The sequence below is a fragment of the Oncorhynchus clarkii genome, chromosome 19, assembly GCF_045791955.1.
Source record: "Oncorhynchus clarkii lewisi isolate Uvic-CL-2024 chromosome 19, UVic_Ocla_1.0, whole genome shotgun sequence".
Taxonomy (NCBI): Eukaryota; Metazoa; Chordata; class Actinopteri; order Salmoniformes; family Salmonidae; genus Oncorhynchus; species Oncorhynchus clarkii.
Window position 1 is genome coordinate 25501934 of NC_092165.1, and position 21906 is coordinate 25523839.

Genomic DNA, 21906 nt, shown 5'->3' on the forward strand with positions numbered 1-21906 from the left:
GCGAATAAACTATAAAGGGAAATAAATCAAATCAAATTCTATTTGTCACATGGGTCAAATGCAACCGTACAGTGAAATTCTTACTTACAAGACCTTAACCAACAATGCAGTTAAGATAAATAAGTGTAAAAAATAGATAAGTGGGGGGGAAATGCAAATAGTCTGGGTAGCCCCTTGATGAGCTGTTCAAGAGTCTTATGGCTTGGAAGCCTTTTGGACCTAGACTTGGCACACCGGTACCGCTTGCCGTGCGGTAGCAGAGAGAACAGTCTATGACTAGGGTGGCTGAGGTCTTTAGCAATTTTTAGGGCCTTCCTCTGACACCGCCTGGTATAGAGGTCCTGGATGGCAGGAAGCGTTGGCCTCAGTGAAGTACTGGGCCGTACACACTACCCTCTGCAGTGCCTTGTGGTCGGAGGCCGAGCAGGCAGTGATGCAACCAGTCAGTGCAACCATGCTCTCAATGGTGCAGCTGTAGAACATTTTGAGGACCCATCCCAAATATTTTCAGTCTCCTGAGTGGGAATAGGCTTTGTCGTGCCCTCTTCACGACTCTCTTAGTGTGTTTTGAACCATTCTAGTTTGTTGTTGATGTGGACACCAAGGAACTTGAAGCTCTCAACCTGCTCCACCACAGCCCCGTCGATGGGAATGGGGGTGTGTACGGTCCTCCTTTTCCTGTAATCCACAATCATCTCCTTTGTCTTGATCACGTTGAGGGAGAGGTTGCTATCCTGGTACCACACGGTCAGGTCTCTGACATCCTTCCTATAGGCTGTCCCATCGTTGTCTGTGATCAGGCCTATATGTACCACTGTTGTGTCATTGGCAAACCTGATGATGGTGTTGGAGTCGTGCCTGGCCATGCAGTCATGAGTCAACAGGGAGTACAGGAGGAGACTGAGCATGCACCCCTGAGGGGCCCCCGTGTTGAGGATCAGCTTGGCGGATGTGTTGTTATCTACACCTGTTCCTTTTGTCCAGGTGGGAAAGGGCAGTGTTGAGTGCAATAGAGGTTGCATCATCTGTGGATTTGTTGGACCGGTATGCAAATTGGAATGGGTCTACGGTTTCTGGGATAATGGTGTTGATGTGAGCCATGATCAGCCTTTCAAAGCACTTCATGGCTACAGATCAGGGTCAGAAGTAATTTAGGCAGGTTATCTTAGTGTTCTTGGGCACAGGGACAATGGTGGTCTGCTTGAAACATGTAGGTATTACAGACTCGGTCAGGGTCATGTTGAAAATGTCAGTAAAGACACTTGACAGTTGGTCCACGCATGCTTTGAGTACACGTCCTGGTAATCCGTCTGGCCCAGCAGCTTTGTGAATGTTGACCTGTTTAAAGGTTTTCTTCACATCGGCTACCGAAAGCGTTATTACACAGTCATCCAGAACAGCTGGTGCTCTCGTGCATGCTTCAGAGTTGCTTGCATCGAAGCGAGCATACAAGGCATTTAGTTCGTCTGGTAGGCTCACGTCACTGGGCAGCTCGTGTCTGTGTTTCCCTTTGTAGACCATAACAGTTTTTAAGCCATGCCACATCGGACGAGCGTCAGAGCCGGTGTTGTAGAATTCAATCTTAATCCTGTATTGACTCTTGTTTGATGGATCGTCTGAGGGCATAGCGGGATTTCTTATAAGCGTCTGGATTAGACTCCCGCTCCTTGAAAGCGTCAGCTCTACCCTTTAGCTAGATGCAGATGTTGCCTGTAATCCATGGCTTCTGGTTTGGATATGTACAGTTGAAGTCGGAGTCATTAAAAATCGTTTTTCAACCACTCCACAAATGTATTGTTAACAAACTATAGTTTTGGCAAGTCGGTTAGGACATCTACTTTGACAAAATATTTCACTTATAATTCACTGTATCCCAATTCCAGTGGGTCAGAAGTTTACATACACTAAGTTGACTGTGCCTTTAAACAGCTTGGAAAATTCCAGAAAATTAGGTCATGGCTTTGGAAGCTTCTGATAGACTAATTGACATAATTTGAGTCAATTGGAGGTGTACCTGTGGATGTATTTCAAGGCCTACCTTCAAACTCAGTGCCTCTTTGCTTGACATCATGGGATAATCAAAAGAAATCAGTCAATGCCTGAAGGTACCACGTTCATCTGTACAAACAACAGTACGCAAGTATAAACAGCATGGGACCACTCAGCTGTCATACTGCTCAGAAAGCAGACGCGTTCTGTCTCCTAGAGGTGAACGTGCTTTGGTGCAAAAAGTGCAAATCAATCCCAGAACAACAGCAAAGGACCTTGTGAAGATGCTGGAGGCAACAGGTACAAAAGTATCTAGATCAACAGTAAAACTAGTCCTATATCGACATGGCTGCTCAGCAAGGAAGAAGCCACTGCTCCAAAACCACCATAAAAAAGCCAGACTACGGTTTGCAACTGCACATGGGGACAATATCGTACTTATTGGAGGAATGTCCCCTCGTCTCATGAAACAAAAATAAAACTGTTTGGCCATAATAACCATAGTTATGTTTGTTTGAAAAAGGGGGAGGCTTGCAAGCCGAAGAACACCGTCCCAACCGTGAAGTACAGGGGTGCCAGCATCATGTTGTGGGGGTGCTTTGCTGCAGGAGGGACTGGTGCACTTCACAAAATAGATGGCATCATGAGGGAGGAAAATATGTGGACATATTGTAAGGGTTTTCCTCCTCCTCTTCGTCTGAGGAGGAGAAGCGAGAAGGATCAGAAGACCAATGTGCAGAGTGGTAAGTGTCCATGGTTGTTTATTTAAAAAACATAAACTGAACACTATGAATGCAAAAACAATAAACGTGAACCGAACGAAAACCGAAACAGTACCGTGTGGTGAAAAGCACAGACACGGAAACAAACACCCACCCACAAACAGTGAAACCCAGGCCACCTAAGTATGATTCTCAATCAGAGACAACTAACGACACCTGCCTCTGATTAAGAACCATACTAGGCCAAAACATAGAAATCCCAAAATCATAGAAAAACAAACATAGACTGCCCACCCCAACTCACGCCCTGACCATACTAAATAACGACAAAACAAAGGAAATAAAGGTCAGAACGTGACACATATTGAAGCAACATCTTCCAATGTTGCTTCAATATGTGTTGATCTTCCAAATGGACAATGACTGTAAGTATACTTCCAAAGTTGTGGCAAAATGGCTTAAGGACAACAAAGTCAAGGTATTGGGGTGGCCATCACAAAGCCCTGACCTCAATCATATGGAAAATTTGTTGGCCAAACTGCGAGCAAGGAGGCCTACAAACCTGACTCAGTTACACCAGCTCTGTCAGGAGGAATGGGCCAAAATTCACCCAATTTATTGTGGGAAGCTTGTGGAAGGTACCGGAAATGTTTGACCCAAGTTAAACGATTTAAAGGCAATGCTACCAAATACTAATTGAGTGTATGTAAACTTCTGACCCACTGGGAATGTGATGAAAGAAATGAAAGCTGAAATAAATAATTATCTTTACTATTTTTCTGACATTTCACATTCTTAAAATAGAGTGGTGATCCTAACTGACCTAAGACAGGGAATTTTTACTAGGATTAAATGTCAGGAATTGTGAAAAACCGAGTTTAAATGTAATTGGCTAAGGTGTATGTAAACTTCCGACTTCAACTGTATATGTGCATTAATGTAGTTAAAAGTTTAGTATTTGGTCCCATATTCCAAGCATGCAATGATTACATCAGGCTTGTGACTCTACACACTTGTTGGAAGCATTTGAAGTTTGTTTTGGTTGTGTTTCAGATGATTTTGTACTCAATAGAAATTAATGGTAAATATTGTATTGTGTCATTTTAGATTAACCTTTATTGTAAATTAGAATATAATATGTTTCTAAACACTTCTACATTACATTTTTTTTTCGATTGCTAAACGACAGTGGACACAACTGGAGTCACATGTGCAAAACTCTAACTACAGTCTGCACAGCAGCAGTTCATGTGGACCAAACTCTAGTTCGTTTTTCATTGCTTGAACACAGTTTTCAAAACTCTACACACTTATCCCATGACTTTAACCACAACCTGCACAACACTGTGGATTTACAGCACTTTGTTCAAATGCTAACACACTGCTGTCAAAACTGTGAACCACACATTCAAAACGGAATAGATTTCAGCCTTGTGCCTTTCAAACACTGCTGATTGCAATTTCAGCTGAAAGGCTAAGCAGGTGTCTTGTTTTAGACTTGTTAGTGAACACACACACATATTACAGTATATATAGGTAGAGCTCAGAAAGACTCATTTTGGAAATGGAACAAGGAAGATGGGTTCGTGGAGGGAGAAGGGTGGCAGGGAGAGGGCGGATGCGTGGAGGAAGACAAAGAAGACAAAGAGCTGTTATTTCAGATGAAATAAGGGCTACACTTATAGACCATGTCGTGAACCATGGTCTCTCATTGAGAGAGGCAGGGTTGAGGGTGCAACCCAATCTGCAAAGATCCACAGTGGCATCTGTAATGCGAATTTTCCATCATGCAAACAGGTGAGAGTTACATCCTTACAGTAAATGAAAACATTACAGGAATCTATTTTGTATTGCAATTATAGAATATTTACACAGATATATATTACAGTAAGTTTGACTGTAAAATATATTTTTACAACAGGACCCAAAGGCTGCCCCCAACAGGGGGAAGAGGAAAAATATTTTCAGATGCGCAGGAAAATGCTATTGTTGACATGGTTGTTGTCAACAATGCAATAAAACTGTGGGAGATTCAAGATAGAGTGCTGGCTGATAATGATATATTTGAAAATGTTAATTCTGTCAGCACAACAACTATTGCTCGAGTCCTAAAGAAACACCAAGTTACAATGAAACAGTTATACACTGTACCGTTCGAGAGAAACAGTGAACGGGTAAAAGAGCAAAGATACCAATATGTCCAGGTAAGACATCTGAGGTTACGTACACAGCTATACAAAATATTTACAGTAAAAAAACACACTAGCATTTCTACAGTAAAACTGTGCACTTACTGTTTTTCAGAGAGTAATGGAGGTGGAAGCACTGGAAAGACCACATTCATTTGTATTTATCGATGAAGCTGGATTTAACCTTGCCAAAACACGGCGCAGAGGAAGGAATGTTATAGGTCAAAGGGCCACTGTGGAGGTTCCAGGCCAAAGGGGGGGAAATATCACCATGTGTGCTGCAATGGCCAATGATGGTTTGCTTCTCAACACACCACTCATTGGCCCATACAACACAGAAAGGCTTATAGCTTTCCTAGAACAGCTCTATGCTCAGCTAGTGCCAGCAGAACAGGGGGAGCCAGTAAGAAACCCCCAAGTTTTTGTCATAGTTTGCGATAACGTTGCTTTTCACCACTCTGCAGCTGTCACAGATTGGTTTGCAGCACATCACAGATTTATGGTTTTGTACCTGCCTGCATATTCACCCTTCCTCAACCCAATAGAGGAGTTGTTCTCTGCCTGGAGGTGGAAAGTGTTTGGTCACCACCCACATGACCAAATGTCTCTTTTGGAAGCCATGCGTGCCGGATGTGAGGACACGAGTCCAGAGGACTGCCAGGGATGGATAAAGCACTCCAGAAGGTTCTTCCCCAGGTGCATGGCAAGAGAAAACATTAGATGTGATGTTGAAGAAAACCTGTGGCCTGATGCTAGAGAGAGGCAGGATTAGCCCCTCAATTATTTGTTTGAATTACAGTATGTACTTTTAGTTTCTACCTTTTTTTTCTCATTACTGTAATTCCGTAAATTACTACAGACTATTGAAGCAAACTGCTAATTTTCATTTACCTTAAATAATTGTTATGTTCTAAAAATGTTAATAAATCATGTGAAAGAATGTCACTCTTTTCTTTGAAGAAAATATTACTTTGTATGAAGTCAGTGAAATTGTTCAAACTGTAAAGATGAAAAGTTTGTATTTTTTGTATTGGTGTTTGATGCTAGTGTTTTTACTCTCAGTGTGTTCTGAGTGACAGTGTGTGTTATCTCAGTGAGGGTTGTGCATAGTGTTTGGCTGCACTGAGCGTGTTTTGAGCCATGTGTTAAGAGTTGTGTTGCTTGGAATGAGTTTTGCAGGTGATGTGAACTGTTTAGCTCAGGAGACTGTTGGTAGTGCAGACTGTAGTTAGAGTTTTGCACATGTGACTCCAGTTGTGCCCACTGTCGTTTAGCAATCGAAAAAAAACTGTAATGTGGATGTTACCATGATTGCGGATAATCCTGAATGAATCGTGAATATCGATGAGTGACGTTACAGATGCACAAATATCATACCCCCAAGCCACGCTAACCTCCCCTGTTATTGGTAATGGTAAAAGGTCAACATGTCTTGGGGGTATGATCTTTGTTCCTCTGTATCTTTTTCAGTCATCAGTATTCACGATTCATTCGGGATTATCCGTAACCATGGTAGCATCCACATGAATGTAGAAGTGTTTAGAAACATCTACCTTATTTACCATTATTTTCTGTTGGACAGAAAATCATCTGAAACACAATCGAAACAAACTGCAAATGCAAAAACATTTAAAGACCTGCATCACTGTACTGAGAGCTTTTCAGTTTCTAAAAGGACATATTTGAGTGTTTGTGGAGCATTCGTTCATGATCCCCCGTACTGCACAGCGAGGATGAGGATGTGAATCGCTGGTTGGGGTTTCTCAAAAACAAGTGAAATTGCAAAAAAAAGTATCTGGACCCTTCTCAGCTCTAAAACACTCAGGATGTGTGTGTGTGTGTGTGCGTGTGCGTGTGCGTGTGTGTGTGTGTGCGCGCGCCATGTGTGTCTGCAGTGAGGTCCATTTGGACAAATGTTTTGTTGTTTTGGCTCTGCACTTGAAATTATTACAATGACGATGAGGTTAAAGAGCAGACTGTCAGATTTCATTTGATGGTATTTTCATCCATATTGGGTGAACCGTTTAGAAATTACAGCACCTTTTGTACAGAGTCGCCCCATTTTAGGGAACCAAAAGTATTTGGACAAATGAACTTAGAATGTGTATTAAAGGATCATTTTTTTACAACCAAATCTCTATTTTTGATGTTAATGGCATGTTGAAGCTGTGTAAATGAATTTACTCATGAAGGAAATCTATATCTGAGTGCACTGTCAGTTCAGCTGAACTCTGATGTAGCCTGAATGAATCGTGTCTGGCACTGAGGTTAAACCCACATTAAAGCCAATATTACACACACACACCCACACAAACACATAGCTTTTATCATCCCTAACCTGGCCCTGAGGTCAAACCCTCAGTAAAGCCTATATGACAGTGTAACATTAGAGAGGAGCCAGTGGATGACAGGCTGTGTGATACAGTGTGTTTGTTAACCAATCTCTGTCTGTTCACTGGCCAACACACACACACACACACACACACACACACACACACACACACACACACACACACACACACACACACACACACACACACACACACACACACACAAGGCAGAGAGACTAACTAAGAGAGACTAAGAGAGACTAACAGGAACGCACGGCAGTACACAAACATACACACTCTGCTGCTGCTCTCTCGTCACATGTGGTTAGGACCCGAAGTGCTCTTAAAGATGTGTTATGTTTGTTGCTCAGTTCTGGTTGAAACCTCAAAAAAAATGGAGCACGGGCAGTTTGAGAGAATCTCTCCACACGTCCATGTTGTTTCACACACAAACACATACACAGAGACAAACAGGCATAGACACGCACACGCACACTCGCACGCACACATGGTTGGAGAACAACATGGAGAACAACATCACGTCTATAGAGAGCAAGCATTGTCAACACAACTCACAGAAACAACGATCTTTGTAACCTGAAGGCAGATGATTTCTTAGGGGTTAGTGGAGGAAATTCTTTCAGCACAGAGAGACAGTGGCTGAAAGGTTGCATAATGATCCTCCAATGAGATAGAGGCACAGAGGGTTGTGGGTAAGTGAGGGGCAGCAGTGCGCACTAACGACTCTGAAGTGTCCTGTGCGCTGCTACGTCTGCATAGTGACAACTCTCAAGTGCACTCCATGACCCACTTATCAGAGAATAATTGACTTTTGAGAGCACTCCATCTCCATTGTGCAGTATACTGTATCTATATAAATCTAACGTGACTAATTAAAGTGAAGCTTCTTACTGGAACTCTAAGGCAGGGGTTTTCTCCGCCCCTGCACTAACACATCTGTCAATTCCCTAAAGGAGCAGAGCTACCCTTGCCTGTATCTTGAGCTCAGTGGGCTCACACTTTTAGCTCAGCGGGCTCACACAGTCTTGAGTCGTGCAACCAACTGCCATTGCGACATGTTAATGCCATTTTTTTGTATTAACACTGCTAAGAGTGTTTTTATACAGTATACTGTATGTGCTGGAGAAAAAGGGAGGTGTATTTTTCCTGACGCACGTGTGTGTGTGTGTGTACGATTGTCTGTGTGGGTGTGTGCATGTATCTTCCCTGACGTGACCTCTATCTGAATGCCAGTCTTGGTTGGTTTGTGTTTTTGGCTCAGAGACAGTCTCTTCATTATTTTTTGAGATGTTTGTGTGTATGTTACATAAGTCGTGCTCATGCACAGTGCTAATCGAATCATTCCCATGACCGAGTCAGCTGGAGCAGAGGCCCAATCTGCCTCTTCCTCTCCTCTCCTCTCGACCCAGATTTCTCTCTCCGGCTTTCTCTCTCTCTTTCTGTGAGTCCCTCTCCTAATCTAGTCATTAATATGTTATTAACATGTAATATGTGCCATTTAAAATGAGCATTTCTGGATCTCACCGGTAGACACGGGCCATCTACATTTCCTAGTTGTAAGCAAACAATATCCAGAATTGTGTTCCTAGCTCCAACAGTGCAGTAGTATCTAACAATTCACAACATTACACACACATCTCAAAGTAAAAGAATGGAATTAAGAAACATATAAATATTTATAATATATACAGTATATATTGACACACACACACACACACACACAGGGAAAGGGAGAGGACAATCATAGAGGCACACAATAGCTGTTCTCACACAGAGGACTGAATGGCTGCCCTGTTGGCCGGTCAATAGGTAGGTGAAAGGGAGTTGTGTGTAGGTTGTATGGTGGTTGTGTTGTTCTCTAAAAGGTTGTGTGAGAGTTGTGAGCGATGGTGCGTTATTGGTCAAAGTTGTGTATATTGTTGTTCCCTAGGGGCAAACGTTGCATTGGTATGTTGTGCAATACTAAGGTCTGGTAGAATAAATGATGCAGTCAACAGAGCGAAAGACAGATGTCATGTTTCCTTATCATCTAACACTGATTGCATTTGATTGGCTCTTTCAGATTCTTCAATCATTGTTGCAGCTCTCAGACAGACAGACACACACACACACACACACACACACACACACACACACACACACACACACACACACACACAGGTATCTCATACTGAGAGTTTTTCACAACATATTAAAAAGGTTCACAAGGGTTGGAGGTCAAAGTAGGTCTGCTCCCAGGTGTGTGTGGTCAGGGCAGTGGGGATGGGTGTTCGGCCCACTGGATCAGGTGACAACAACAGATAACTCAGGGTTTCAAGCAGACATGGGCAAGACATCTGGAATAACTGTTTTGTCTACTAGATTAGTGTGTGTTTGTGTGTGTATGTGTGTGTGTGTGTGTTATAGCATCTGACGTCCCCAGGGAATGTTCTCTGGAAAATTCAGCAGGCAAATTCCCAGTCAAAGCTGAATGAAATTCCCATGTCATACTCACTCCTCCCTCCCTCTCGCTCTCTCTCTCCCCCCTCTCCCCTGGCTTCTCTCTCTCGCTCTGTTTCTCTCCGTCTTTCTTTGTGCCCCAGTGTTGCTCTCTCTCTGTTCAGTATAGTCATCAGGTTGAGGGGTAGGAGGGGGAATGCATGGCAGAGACTGAGGGTCTTACTGAGTGTGGGAGATGAGAGTGTGAGGGGTTTTTAGGAAGAAGAGTGTGAGGGGATTATAGGAAGACGAGTGTGGGGCAAGAGAGTGTGTGTATATGTGAGTGAGGGTAGTGTGTTTGTGTGTGTGTGAGTGAGTGTCCGTGGGGGTGAGCTGCTCGCGTGTCACATTCCAGCTTCCAGGGATCGACCCCTGTCTACCGGGAGACGGACCTGGAAAAATTTGAAAAATCATTCTTGGAAAACTGTGATTGTAAAACCTCTGTAAACCTGTATCTCTCTGTGACTTTGATATGTTGCTGGTCTCGCTCGGAAAATACTAATCTGTTGAAGGAGGGATTCTCTCTACTCTCCACTTCCTCTGTTTCTGCTGGTGGGTCTCTGGGCTTTGGATATTGGTTTCACTGGTGCCGCACTTACCACGGCTCAAAAACAGGACGGGAGGAGAAAAAAGAAGAGGGCAGATGAAGAAAGGAGAACATGAAATGTAAAAAATGTTTCAATGGAATGGATTAATAATCTGGATCATGGATGTGTAAGTATGAACAGTAGCCTATTTGTTGACGTTAATGTTTCCTTAACGTTTCTGGTGGATAAGTGGGACATATAGTATGTGTCTTTGTGTGTGTATGAAGTTGTGTGTGTGTGTGTGTGTGTGTGTGTGTGTGTGTGTGTGTGTGTTGGATAATGTGTGGCATTTAGAGAAGCATAATAATCTAGTGTGTCACATTGTGACTCCACTGCTGGTCTGTGGGTTTGGCTACAGGATGTGCATGATTGTATATGTGTAGGGAACACACACACACACACACACACACACACACACACACACACACACACCACACACACACACACACACACACACACACACACACACACACACACACACACACACACACACACACACACACACACACACACACACACACACACACACACACACACACAGGCACCAGCAGAGAGTTGTTGAGTTGATTTATGAATGGGGGGCTCCTACAGTGTGGTTGTGAGGGGAGGGGGGGGTGCAGACTCTTTCTCTTTCTTGCTCTCCCTCTCGCTCTCCAACTGTCTCGCCTTCTCGTTCACTCAAAATATGTGATCTACATTTGCTTTGAAAAAACTGGTGGCCTGTAGTATTGCTGTGTTTGGACTGTAGCATGCTCTAACTACAATATCCTCTCTCTGTTTCTATAGGTCTTTGTCTGTCTGTCTGTCTGTCTGTCTCTTTTTCTCTGTATTCCCATTCACTCTTTAAGCAGGTTAATGAGATGGTTGTATGTTAAAAGCAGACAGTCCAGTGTCACTCTGCAATCGTCTCAGAGTAAACACACACATGCACATGCACGCTTTTTGGGCTAAATTTGGTCTGAAAGCTGGAGGCATGGCTTCTCTGGAATATTAATGGTCAGAGCTGTGTGTGTGTGTGTGTGGGGGGGGGCTTATTTTTTGTCAGAATTCTGCACACACTGATCGGAGTCATGCCAAAGTGGGTTAGGAGTTGAGCATTATAGGAGAGAAATAGGAGCCCAGTTTAAAACAGCACAGGGACTCTGCACTACAATGGACTATTGTGCTGTAAGACTGTCTGTCTGTCTCTGTCTGTACATGTCTGTGTCAATTACCAAGCAATAGGTTTTCGTCTGCACCTGCAGTCTCACAGAAACAGGGTAGAAGAAGAAGAAAAAAGGAGAGAAGAAGGAGACATACGAATGGAAAGGAGAAAGAGGGGAGAAGGAGAGAGGGAAGGAGAGGCTAAAAAAGAAGGAGAGTTCATGAACTGTGTTTAGTCGAGTCATTCTAACTGTATTAGACTGTAATCCGTTGAGTTGAGTGTTCTAATGAGGTCTAACGAGCTGTGACCAGTTTTAACGAGCTGTGTGTGAGCCAAGTCTGACTCTTATAAAACTCACCTATCATTATCAGCTCAGTCTGTTTGATAAGGGCATCCGACAAACCACGCCTGGATAATATATTTAATTTCACCTTTAGCTGACCTGGTCTGTTCCCCTCTTATTCTCTTTGTTTCTCTCTCCCCGTCCATCACAAAGCAGCCTTCATGGATTGTTTCACTGACAGTCAACTAAACTCAGTCTGCGTTCCAGAGGTGGGACCAACCAAGTCATTGTTTTACAAGTCACAAGTAAGTCTCAAGTCTTGGCTCGAGTCCCAAGTCAAGTCCCAAGTCAGGGCAGGCAAGTCCGAGTCAAGTCTCAAGTCCTAAACTTTGAGTTTTGAGTCCTAAACAAGTCATAATGTGCTCTTCACCAAATGTAATAACATTTCATAATTTTAACAAGAGTAATTTCACATTTATGCAAATCATGAATGCTTTTAAAAATATCTCTATATTTATTACTTTCCAAATAAATGTTATATTTCCATGGAAATACATGGGTAGCCATGACAAAGACCTGCCCCCAATAGTGATCGACTATCCAGGATCGCTATGGGGCACAATCGGCGATGTAGGCTTGTACACAATCGTCCAACACACACACACGCACACGCGCACACACTCTCTGTGTGGTTACAGTAGGCCAACATATGTCAATGGTTTTAGGAACAGCAGTAACATCAGGCAGGATTTAGGCTACCAACTGCCTAGCCGGTTGTAGCTCAATCTTGGGTGCAATGATCACGTTCTCGCACTGACTGACTGTGTGGAGGCTCATTGATGTAACATTACGTTAGCCTACATGATACACCAGTAAAGTAATAAAATATATAGCTGTCGGCTATATTAGCCACGACTTTTAACGTTCTTCGTGCAGCTTCAAATGTCGAACAAAGTTGGAAAATGTTGCGCCTCCGTCTGTAATTTTCTTCCCGCATGTTTTGCAAGTTGCAATCCGTTTTTTGTTGATACAGCGTTGTCTTTATATCCAAAAATAATAATTTTGGGTATCATCTTTCCAAGGGCTCCATCTGAATTCACCCGCCGACGTTCCTCTACACTGCCACGCACATATTTTTCTCAGCTGGCACAATTTGATTGGCTGCTGTCCGATTCAAACTGTAATCCGTTAAATTAAGAGTTGATGCGCTGCACACTTTTTTTAATAGCATCATTTTTACTATTTGGGCTTGGGGAGGGTATCAAGTCAAGTCGCGAGTCATTGGTGTTAAAGTCAAAGTCGAGTTGCAAGTCATCATATTTGTGACTCGAGTCTGACTCGAGTCCAAGTCATGTGACTCGAATCCAAGTCATGTGACTCGAGTCCACACCTCTGCCAACTTCACACGCAAACACACATTATTGCGCACACACACACACACACACAACCAGCGCTGAAACTGTGTAGTCTACAGTTCCCTGTTCCTCATTTTCAGTGCTGTCCAAATCATCTCCACGGAAGATAGATGAATATGTACCTGTCACAAATTTACACAGGGCTTTCTCCCTTATTTAATTATTTATTTCATTCTTTCTTCTTTCTGGACGATTGCTTGAGTAAATGTGAGAAAAGGAGAGAAGACATACCGATGCAACTTTATTTTCTGTCTGGAATATCAGTCCTATGTGTGTAGGAGGGAAGAGAATGAGAGGGGGAGCGGAGGAAAAAGAGACCAGGAGAAAGTGGGTAGAAGGGAAAATGGAAGAGAGGGGTGTTTTCTTCAGGGTTGCCGGTCTGCTATTCTGATCAGACAATGACTCATGGACCCTATATTCCCACACCTTCACTCTCTCCCTCTTCTCTCTCTCCTTCGCTCTTTTTCTTTCTCTCCTCTCTCTCTCCCTCTCCTTGGAAAACCGTAACCCAAGGAACAAGGCTTTATAAAAAATATAAATGTTTTTTTTAGGGGGTGTATCAGCTTTAATATTGTGGATAGATTGTGGCTTCCATCAATGTAATTGTCTGCATCATTTCCAATCCCCTATATATTTTTTGGGTAAATATATCTAAATACATACATACACATACCCATATACATACAGTGCCTTGCGAAAGTATTCGGCCCCCTTGAACTTTGCGACCTTTTGCCACATTTCAGGCTTCAAACATAAAGATATAAAACTGTATTTTTTGTGAAGAATCAACAACAAGTGGGACACAATCATGAAGTGGAACGACATTTATTGGATATTTCAAACTTTTTTAACAAATCAAAAACTGAAAAATTGGGCGTGCAAAATTATACTACCCCTTTACTTTCAGTGCAGCAAACTCTCTCCAGAAGTTCAGTGAGGATCTCTGAATGATCCAATGTTGACCTAAATGACTAATGATGATAAATACAATCCACCTGTGTGTAATCAAGTCTCCGTATAAATGCACCTGCACTGTGATAGTCTCAGAGGTCCGTTAAAAGCGCAGAGAGCATCATGAAGAACAAGGAACACACCAGGCAGGTCCGAGATACTGTTGTGAAGAAGTTTAAAGCCGGATTTGGATACAAAAATATTTCCCAAGCTTTAAACATCCCAAGGAGCACTGTGCAAGCGATAATATTGAAATGGAAGGAGTATCAGACCACTGCAAATCTACCAAGACCTGGCCGTCCCTCTAAACTTTCAGCTCATACAAGGAGAAGACTGATCAGAGATGCAGCCAAGAGGCCCATGATCACTCTGGATGAACTGCAGAGATCTACAGCTGAGGTGGAGACTCTGTCCATAGGACAACAATCAGTCGTATATTGCACAAATCTGGCCTTTATGGAAGAGTGGCAAGAAGAAAGCCATTTCTTAAAGATATCCATAAAAAGTGTTGTTTAAAGTTTGCCACAAGCCACCTGGGAGACACACCAAACATGTGGAAGAAGGTGCTCTGGTCAGATGAAACCAAAATGTAACTTTTTGGCAACAATGCAAAACGTTATGTTTGGCGTAAAAGCAACACAGCTCATCACCCTGAACACACCATTCCCACTGTCAAACATGGTGGTGGCAGCATCATGGTTTGGGCCTGCTTTTCTTCAGCAGGGACAGGGAAGATGGTTAAAATTGATGGTAAGATGGATGGAGCCAAATACAGGACCATTCTGGAAGAAAACCTGATGGAGTCTGCAAAAGACCTGAGACTGGGACGGAGATTTGTCTTCCAACAAGACAATGATCCAAAACATAAAGCAAAATCTACAATGGAATGGTTCAAAAATAAACATATCCAGGTGTTAGAATGGCCAAGTCAAAGTCCAGACCTGAATCCAATCGAGAATCTGTGGAAAGAACTGAAAACTGCTGTTCACAAATGCTCTCCATCCAACCTCACTGAGCTCGAGCTGTTTTGCAAGGAGGAATGGGAAAAAATGTCAGTCTCTCGATGTGCAAAACTGATAGAGACATACCCCAAGCGACTTGCAGCTGTAATCGCAGCAAAAGGTGGCGCTACAAAGTATTAACTTAAGGGGGCTGAATAATTTTGCACGCCCAATTTTTCAGTTTTTGATTTGTTAAAAAAGTTTGAAATATCCAATAAATGTCGTTCCACTTCATGATTGTGTCCCACTTGTTGTTGATTCTTCACAAAAAAATACAGTTTTATATCTTTATGTTTGAAGCCTGAAATGTGGAAAAAGGTCGCAAAGTTCAAGGGGGCCGAATACTTTCGCAAGGCACTGTATACAGTGGAAGTCGGAAGTTTACATACACCTTAGCCAAATACATTTAAACTCAGTTTTTCACAATTCCTGACATTTAATCCTAGTAAAAATTCCCTGTTTTAGGTCAGTTAGGATCACCACTTTATTTTAAGAATGTGAAATGTCAGAATAATAGTAGAGAGAATGGTTTATTTCAGCTTTCATTTCTTTCATCACTTTTCCAGTGGGTCAGAAGTTTACATACATTCAATTAGTATTTGGTAGCATTGCCTTTAAATTGTTTAACTTGGGTCAAACATTTCGGGAAGGCTTCCACAAGCTTCCCACAATAAATTGGGTGAATTTTGGCCCATTCCTCCTGACAGAGCTGGTGTAACTGAGTCAGGTTTGTAGACCTCCTTGCTCGCACACGCCTTTTCAGTTCTGCCCACAAATTTTCTATAGGATTGAGGTCGGGGCTTTGTGATGGCCACTCCAATACCTTGACTTTGTTGTCCTTAAGCCATTTTGCCACAACTTTGGAAGAAAGCTTAGGGTCTTGGTTCATTTGGAAGAGGCAAGCTTTATCTTCCTGACTGATGTCTTGAGATGTTGCTTCAATATATCCACATAATCTTCCACCCTCATGATGCCATCTATTATGTGAAGTGCACCAGCCCCTCCTGCAGCAAAGCACCCCCATGCTTCACGGTTGGGATGGTGTTCTTCGGCTTGCAAGCCACCCCCTTTTTCCTCCAAACATAACTATGGTCATTATGGCCAAACAGTTCTATTTTTGTTTCATCAGACCAGAGGACATTTCTCCAAAAAGTACGATCTTTGTCCCCATGTGCAGTTGCAAACCGTAGTCTGGCTTTTTTATGGTGGTTTTGGAGCAGTGGCTTCTTCCTTGCTGAGCAGCCTTTCAGGTTATGTCAATATAGGACTCGTTTCACTGTGGAAATAGATACCTGTTTCCTCCAGCATCTTCAAAAGATCCTTTGCTGTTGTTCTGGGATTGATTTGCAATTTTCGCACCAATTACGTTCACCTCTAGGAGACAGAACGCGTCTCCTTCCTGAGCGGTAGGAGTTTGTACAGATGAATGTGTTACCTTCAGGTGTTTGGAAATTGCTCCCAAGGATGAACCATACTTGTGGAGGTCTACAATTTTCTTTCTGAGGTCTTGACTGATTTCTTTTGATTTTCCCATGATGTCAAGCAAAGAGGCACTGAGTTTGAAAGTAGGCAACAACTCCAATTGACTCAAATTATGTCAATTAGCCAATTAGCCTAACAGAAGCTTCTAAAGCCATGACATCATTTTCTGGAATTTTCCAAGCTGTTTAAAGGCACAGTCAACTTAGTGTATGTAAACTTCTGACCCACTGGATTTGTGATACAGTGGGATAAGTAATAAGTAAAATAAAAAAAATATTTTAAAAAATGACTTGTGTCATGCACAAAGTAGATGTCCTAACCGACTTGTCAAAACTATAGTTTGTTAACAATACATTTGTGGGGTGGTTGAAAAATTATATTTAATGACTCCAACCTAAGTGTATGTAAACTTCCGACTTCAACTGTACCTTTATTATTACCCACAACCCCTACCACCCTTCCCCCAATTGGAGTAAACTAATAAACAATAACACTTGGGCTTCTACCTTCAGTTTATACATATCATAAGTTACACACTTTACAGACACAATCCATTTTACAATAGTTATATATTTTGTTTGTTTTTAGTCCTTCCTCTATTTCTGATGTCCATCCAGTTTGATTTCTATTTGTAACTGTGCTATTTCACAACATTTCTGAACCTATATAAATTTTACAGACCCCTTGTGTTTTACGTTGGTTATCTTGTTGTTAGTAGTCCCACCCTTCAGCTCCATTCAACCACTCCCATCTATTGCTTAACACCATCCATTTTGGATTTCTATTTGCCATATATTTTTCAACTGTGCTGTGAAGCTTCCCAAAAGTCCTTTCTTTTCTTCTAGCTTCTACAGATTGTAAATTAAAGAGAAACATTTTGCTAAAATAATTATTATATTATTGATCGATTAACTTTGACTTTTCAAATCACCCAGTATTGCTATCTGCAGCATTAGTTCTAGGTAAATGTTGCAATTCTCAGCCATTCCTGGACCTGTGACCACAAAAGAGCTACATATGGACAATACCAAAATAAATGATCTAATGACTCTGCCTCCTCACAGCAAAATCTGCAGAGCTGGGATAGTTGTATATATATAACATTTTATTGGTTGCAAGATTTTTGTATAATATTTTAAACAGAAAAATGTGAAGTTTTGAATCCGGCGTCCTTTTGCGTGTCAATTCATTAACCACGTGCCATGGAATCGGTACATCGAAAATCTCTTCCCAACAATTTTGCAATTTATATGGCACAGCTGTCCATTTTTTGGTCGTTAAATTACATTGGTATATATTTTTATTTATCACAACGAGGCTTGCCAAACCATGAAAAGCAGCGCTGCCTTTCTAAATTTACAGTGTTTACAATTTCTTTCCCTTCACTAAATACTGCCTTTGTGTCCTCTCCTTCTGATTGGGTGGAAGGCCACTGTGTTTGGATAACATCTAAGTGGTATGTCTGGGGTAAATTAGAGCATTTTGTATTGCTTTATTGACTACATAACTGCAATGGCATGTTTACAAGGGGGAAAAGTGGAAACCAATGATTGTCTCGGGCTCTGTCATTTTCTCTAAGACTCGTCAGACAGACCCACCATCATCCAGAGTCATCAGAGTTTGAGACGGGGTTTGTCGCTTGCTCAATGTTTTTGTGACACTTTTATCTAACATGTGGCTAACGAGGAGATACCAGGATAGGGACATTTATCAGACTTTCTGGTAAATCATGCAATAATTATGAGATCAATTAAAATGATCTTACTTTGTCACTCACTACTCTCCTTCCCTCCCTCTCTCCCTCCCCCCATATTTGAAGCCTACAGTGACAGAGAAGACTGCTGTGCTGTTCTCAGCTGAGGAAAGGAGAGAATTCAGTTCAGACTTTATGGAAGGGGGTAGCCAGAAGACCTGATGATGCCCTAAGGGTTCAAATTTTGTTTCCATAAAACCATATAGGAGTAAAGACCAGAGTCAGCCGAGTCTGACTTATAGACAGAAGATACTAGCCTAGACCAGAGAGGCCAAAGACACAGTTAGTGGCATCATCATGAATGCCCCGCCCACAGGAAGTCCCAGCCCAAATATGGAGGTGAAGGTGGTCTCCCAGGAGATGGCGTTGTTTAGCAACGCCCTGGCGGCCTACACCTTCATAGCAGGTAAATATTGACTGATACAACAGATGCACAGCACAGGAGGGTGCTGAGTGGGGGAAGGCTCAAAACAATGGCTGGAATTGAGTGAATGGAATGGTATCAAACACATGGAAACCACATGTTTGAAGTGTTCGATACCGTTCCATTGATTCCGTTCCAGCCATTACTATGAGCACATCCTCCCCAGTTAAGGTGCCTCCAGCCGCCTGGATTGTACAGGTGTAATTGATATTGTTTGGAATATATTTTTGTTACAAATGATGATTGAAAAACATATACTTTTTTTACCTTTATTTAACTAGACAAGTCAGTTAAGAACAAATTCTTATTTACAATGATGGTCTATCCCGGCCAAACCCTAACCTGGACAACTGTGAGCCGCCCTATGGGACTCCCTATCACGGCCGGTTGTGATACAGCTTGGAATCTAACCAGGTTCTGTAGTGATGCCTCTAGCACTGAGATGCAGTGCCTTAGACCGCCGCGCCACTCGGGAGCTCGACAGGTGTCTGTCAGTCTTACTTGCATATATAAAGAAGATTACTCTTATTAATCTCGGCAGGTAGCCTAGTGGTTAGAGCGTTGGACTAGTAACCGAAAGGTTGCTGGATTGAATCCCCGAGCTGACAAGGTAATAATCTGTTGTTCTGCCCCTGAACAAGGCAGTTAACCCACTGTTCCCTGGTAGGCCTTCATTGTAAATAAGGATTTGTTCTGAACTGACTTGCCTTGTTAAATAAAGGTAACATTTAAAAAATATATTTTCTGCTCTCATGCTCTTTGTTTGTCTCTCTTTCTCTCTCCCTCTCCCTCTCTCTCTTGTCTCAGACCAGCCGGAGCGAGCAGCTCTTGTGTTTGTTAGTGGTGTGTGTGTGGGTCTCCTTCTCACCCTCTGTGCCCTGGTGGTGCAAATACACTGTCGCACCGACTGTCACTACAGTAACCGACGGCGACATCACCATCAGCATAGAAACAGGACTCACCACCATCACCATGGGGACCATCACTGTCACCACCACCACCAACCTGGCAACCCTAACACAGGCAACCCTGGCGTAACCACGGAGACGAGTGAAGACAGCGACTCAGAGGACTGGGACGACAGGAACTCTGACCTTACGGCTCGACGACGAAGGCGATTTGAGAGAACGCTGCTGCAAACCAACGTTTTCACCTCCGCAGAAGGTAACACACACTGTGGAAACATTTTAAGTGCTTTTTTGTTTTTAAGTGTACAGTTTATTATTCAAATGTTCTGGAAGCAGTTGAAATAAAGATGGTTGTGTTTTGTTTTGTTCTGTAGAGTTGGAGCGAGCTCAGAGGGTTGAGGAGCGAGAGAGGATCATGCGAGAGATCTGGATGAATGGACAGCCTGATGTCAACACTGTCACACGCAGCCTCAACAGATACTACTAACAGGAATGGAGAAAGAGAGGAAGAGAGAGAGACAAAGAGAGTGATGGATACACATAAGGATGGAAGAAGAGAAAAAGAAAGGATAGGGAAATGATGCAATTTTAGACAATGTCGCATTGGGTGCGTGAAGCCTACAAATCAAATATTATTGGACACATAGACATATTTAGCAGATGTTATTGCGGGTGTAGCGAAATGCTTGTGTTCAGTAGTTGTGGATAGAGACAAATGGGAATGGATGAGGGAGAGGACAATGACCTCCATCCAGTCCCTCTGACACTGGGCACAGAACCATGAGGTTTAGGGTGTGTCTGGCGCAGTGATGTAGTGGTAAAGAAATAGGTGGGTACACGCTTGATTGCCTTCGCAGTGAGTGAAGTAACGTTCCTTATACTTTCAATGCATTTTCCACAAAAATTGCGCAAACATAAAAAAGGTGTGTGAACAGCTTTTACGTGCATTTACCCTCCACTACACCACTGGTCTGACATGACACCAGGCTTACGCCAATCTAAGGCTCTTGGAAGCTGTGATGGGGAGGGAGAAAGTGCACAATTCACACTAGAGGAAAGAAGTAGGTCATGAGAATGCAGCAGCCTAATCGTTGCCCAGGGTGGTTCCTCTGGAGTCAGCCCCCGCCCGAGACCTGAGGTGGATGTTGTCATCAACCTGTGTGTAAACTGTGACCTTCCTGACGCCATCACCATCACCGTTGACAGCGGCCCACGTTTAGCCAGGAAATCTCTGTTTTCCTGGCTAAACATTCTGTTTTTTGTCCTCCGTTCCAGACAGGTACTGACTTACACAGCACAGTTCACTACAAGGACAAGGACCACAGAGAAGACCTGTCAACTGGAATGACATTTTTTTGCCTTCACTCAATCTTAATGTGTATTTAATTGATTCACTGTTGTACTTTGTGGATTCATTCCTTTTTATAAAATAGCAACACTTTCTTAGTTTGTCTCAGGGACGCTTTGAAAGGTTGTCGTTGGGGAAATGTTTGCATTTTGAAGATGATGCAACAATCCTTCCTTAGGGAGACGGTGACTATAAAACTGCGTCAGTTTGGTTTGTCAGCAGGAGTGTGCATTCGTTAGGTAACTAGCACGGCCGTGTGCCTTAAACGTAGTCACGGCAGACAGAGGCACTGCTCCAATTCAGTCAGCTCCTGAACAGTGCCCTTCAGACAACAAGTGCAATACAGTCCCCGTACAGCCCTGAAAGAAGCCACCACCATATTGCTAACACCTATCTTTTCCCTTCAGATGTAAAACACTGAAGAGGTAGCTAGAGTCTCTACTATACGTGTTGCTTTTGGAGTGAAGCTGGGTGGTGGAACACTATGATGTTTTTAATCGGGTAAATGGCGCAACACAACAGTGTTATTATCTCTGCAGTGTTTCTGGGTGTTTCCCCTAGCTTGTCGTCTATATTTGAAAAGCTGTCTGTGAAGTGAAAAGTCTGTCTGAGAGAGAGGTTCTGTATGCATCCTTCCTTCCGCTCTTCCTTGAGGGAATCGCAGGTCTGAGAGAGGTGTCTAGGTGAAAACAGTCTCGTTCTCACTTATCCAGTCCATACAGATTAGTGATTTCCTCAAGGAAGGGAGAAAAGACAGGAAATAAACATTGCATTGAAGGATACTTTAATTTAGTACTCAAACAGGGACAGTGAATGACTGAGACTAACACAGAGACCTTTTATTGAATAATAAACCCCTTTGGAAACAAATAGTCTGCCTG

At 42.7% G+C, this 21906-nt stretch overlaps 1 protein-coding gene across 4 annotated transcripts; it reads left to right on the forward strand.

Annotated features, from left to right (window-relative positions):
* Positions 1-9854: 9854 nt before the first annotated feature.
* Positions 9855-21895, forward strand: LOC139374959 (protein eva-1 homolog A-like). Of its 4 annotated transcripts, XM_071116242.1 has the most exons (5): positions 9855-10443; positions 11957-12048; positions 18412-18751; positions 19577-19933; positions 20052-21895. In XM_071116242.1, exons 3-5 carry the CDS (start codon positions 18643-18645, stop codon positions 20162-20164), a joined length of 579 nt encoding a protein of 192 aa, XP_070972343.1. In that variant the 5' UTR covers positions 9855-10443; positions 11957-12048; positions 18412-18642; the 3' UTR covers positions 20165-21895. The 4 variants fall into 4 exon arrangements, with proteins under 4 accessions (XP_070972343.1, XP_070972342.1, XP_070972344.1 ...); XM_071116241.1 differs by lacking the exon at positions 11957-12048 and having other exon boundaries at positions 18419-18751; XM_071116243.1 differs by lacking the exon at positions 9855-10443 and having other exon boundaries at positions 10940-12048; positions 18419-18751.
* The last annotated feature ends 11 nt before the right edge of the window (positions 21896-21906 follow it).

Bases quoted from the DNA above. Each gene is read 5' to 3' on its own strand.
- LOC139374959 (XM_071116242.1), top strand. From the start codon at position 18,643: ATGAATGCCCCGCCCACAGGAAGTCCCAGCCCAAATATGGAGGTGAAG. The intron at 18,752-19,576 runs GTAAATATTGAC...CTCTTGTCTCAG, and splicing joins GGCCTACACCTTCATAGCAG to ACCAGCCGGAGCGAGCAGCT. The intron at 19,934-20,051 runs GTAACACACACT...TTTGTTCTGTAG, and splicing joins CGTTTTCACCTCCGCAGAAG to AGTTGGAGCGAGCTCAGAGG.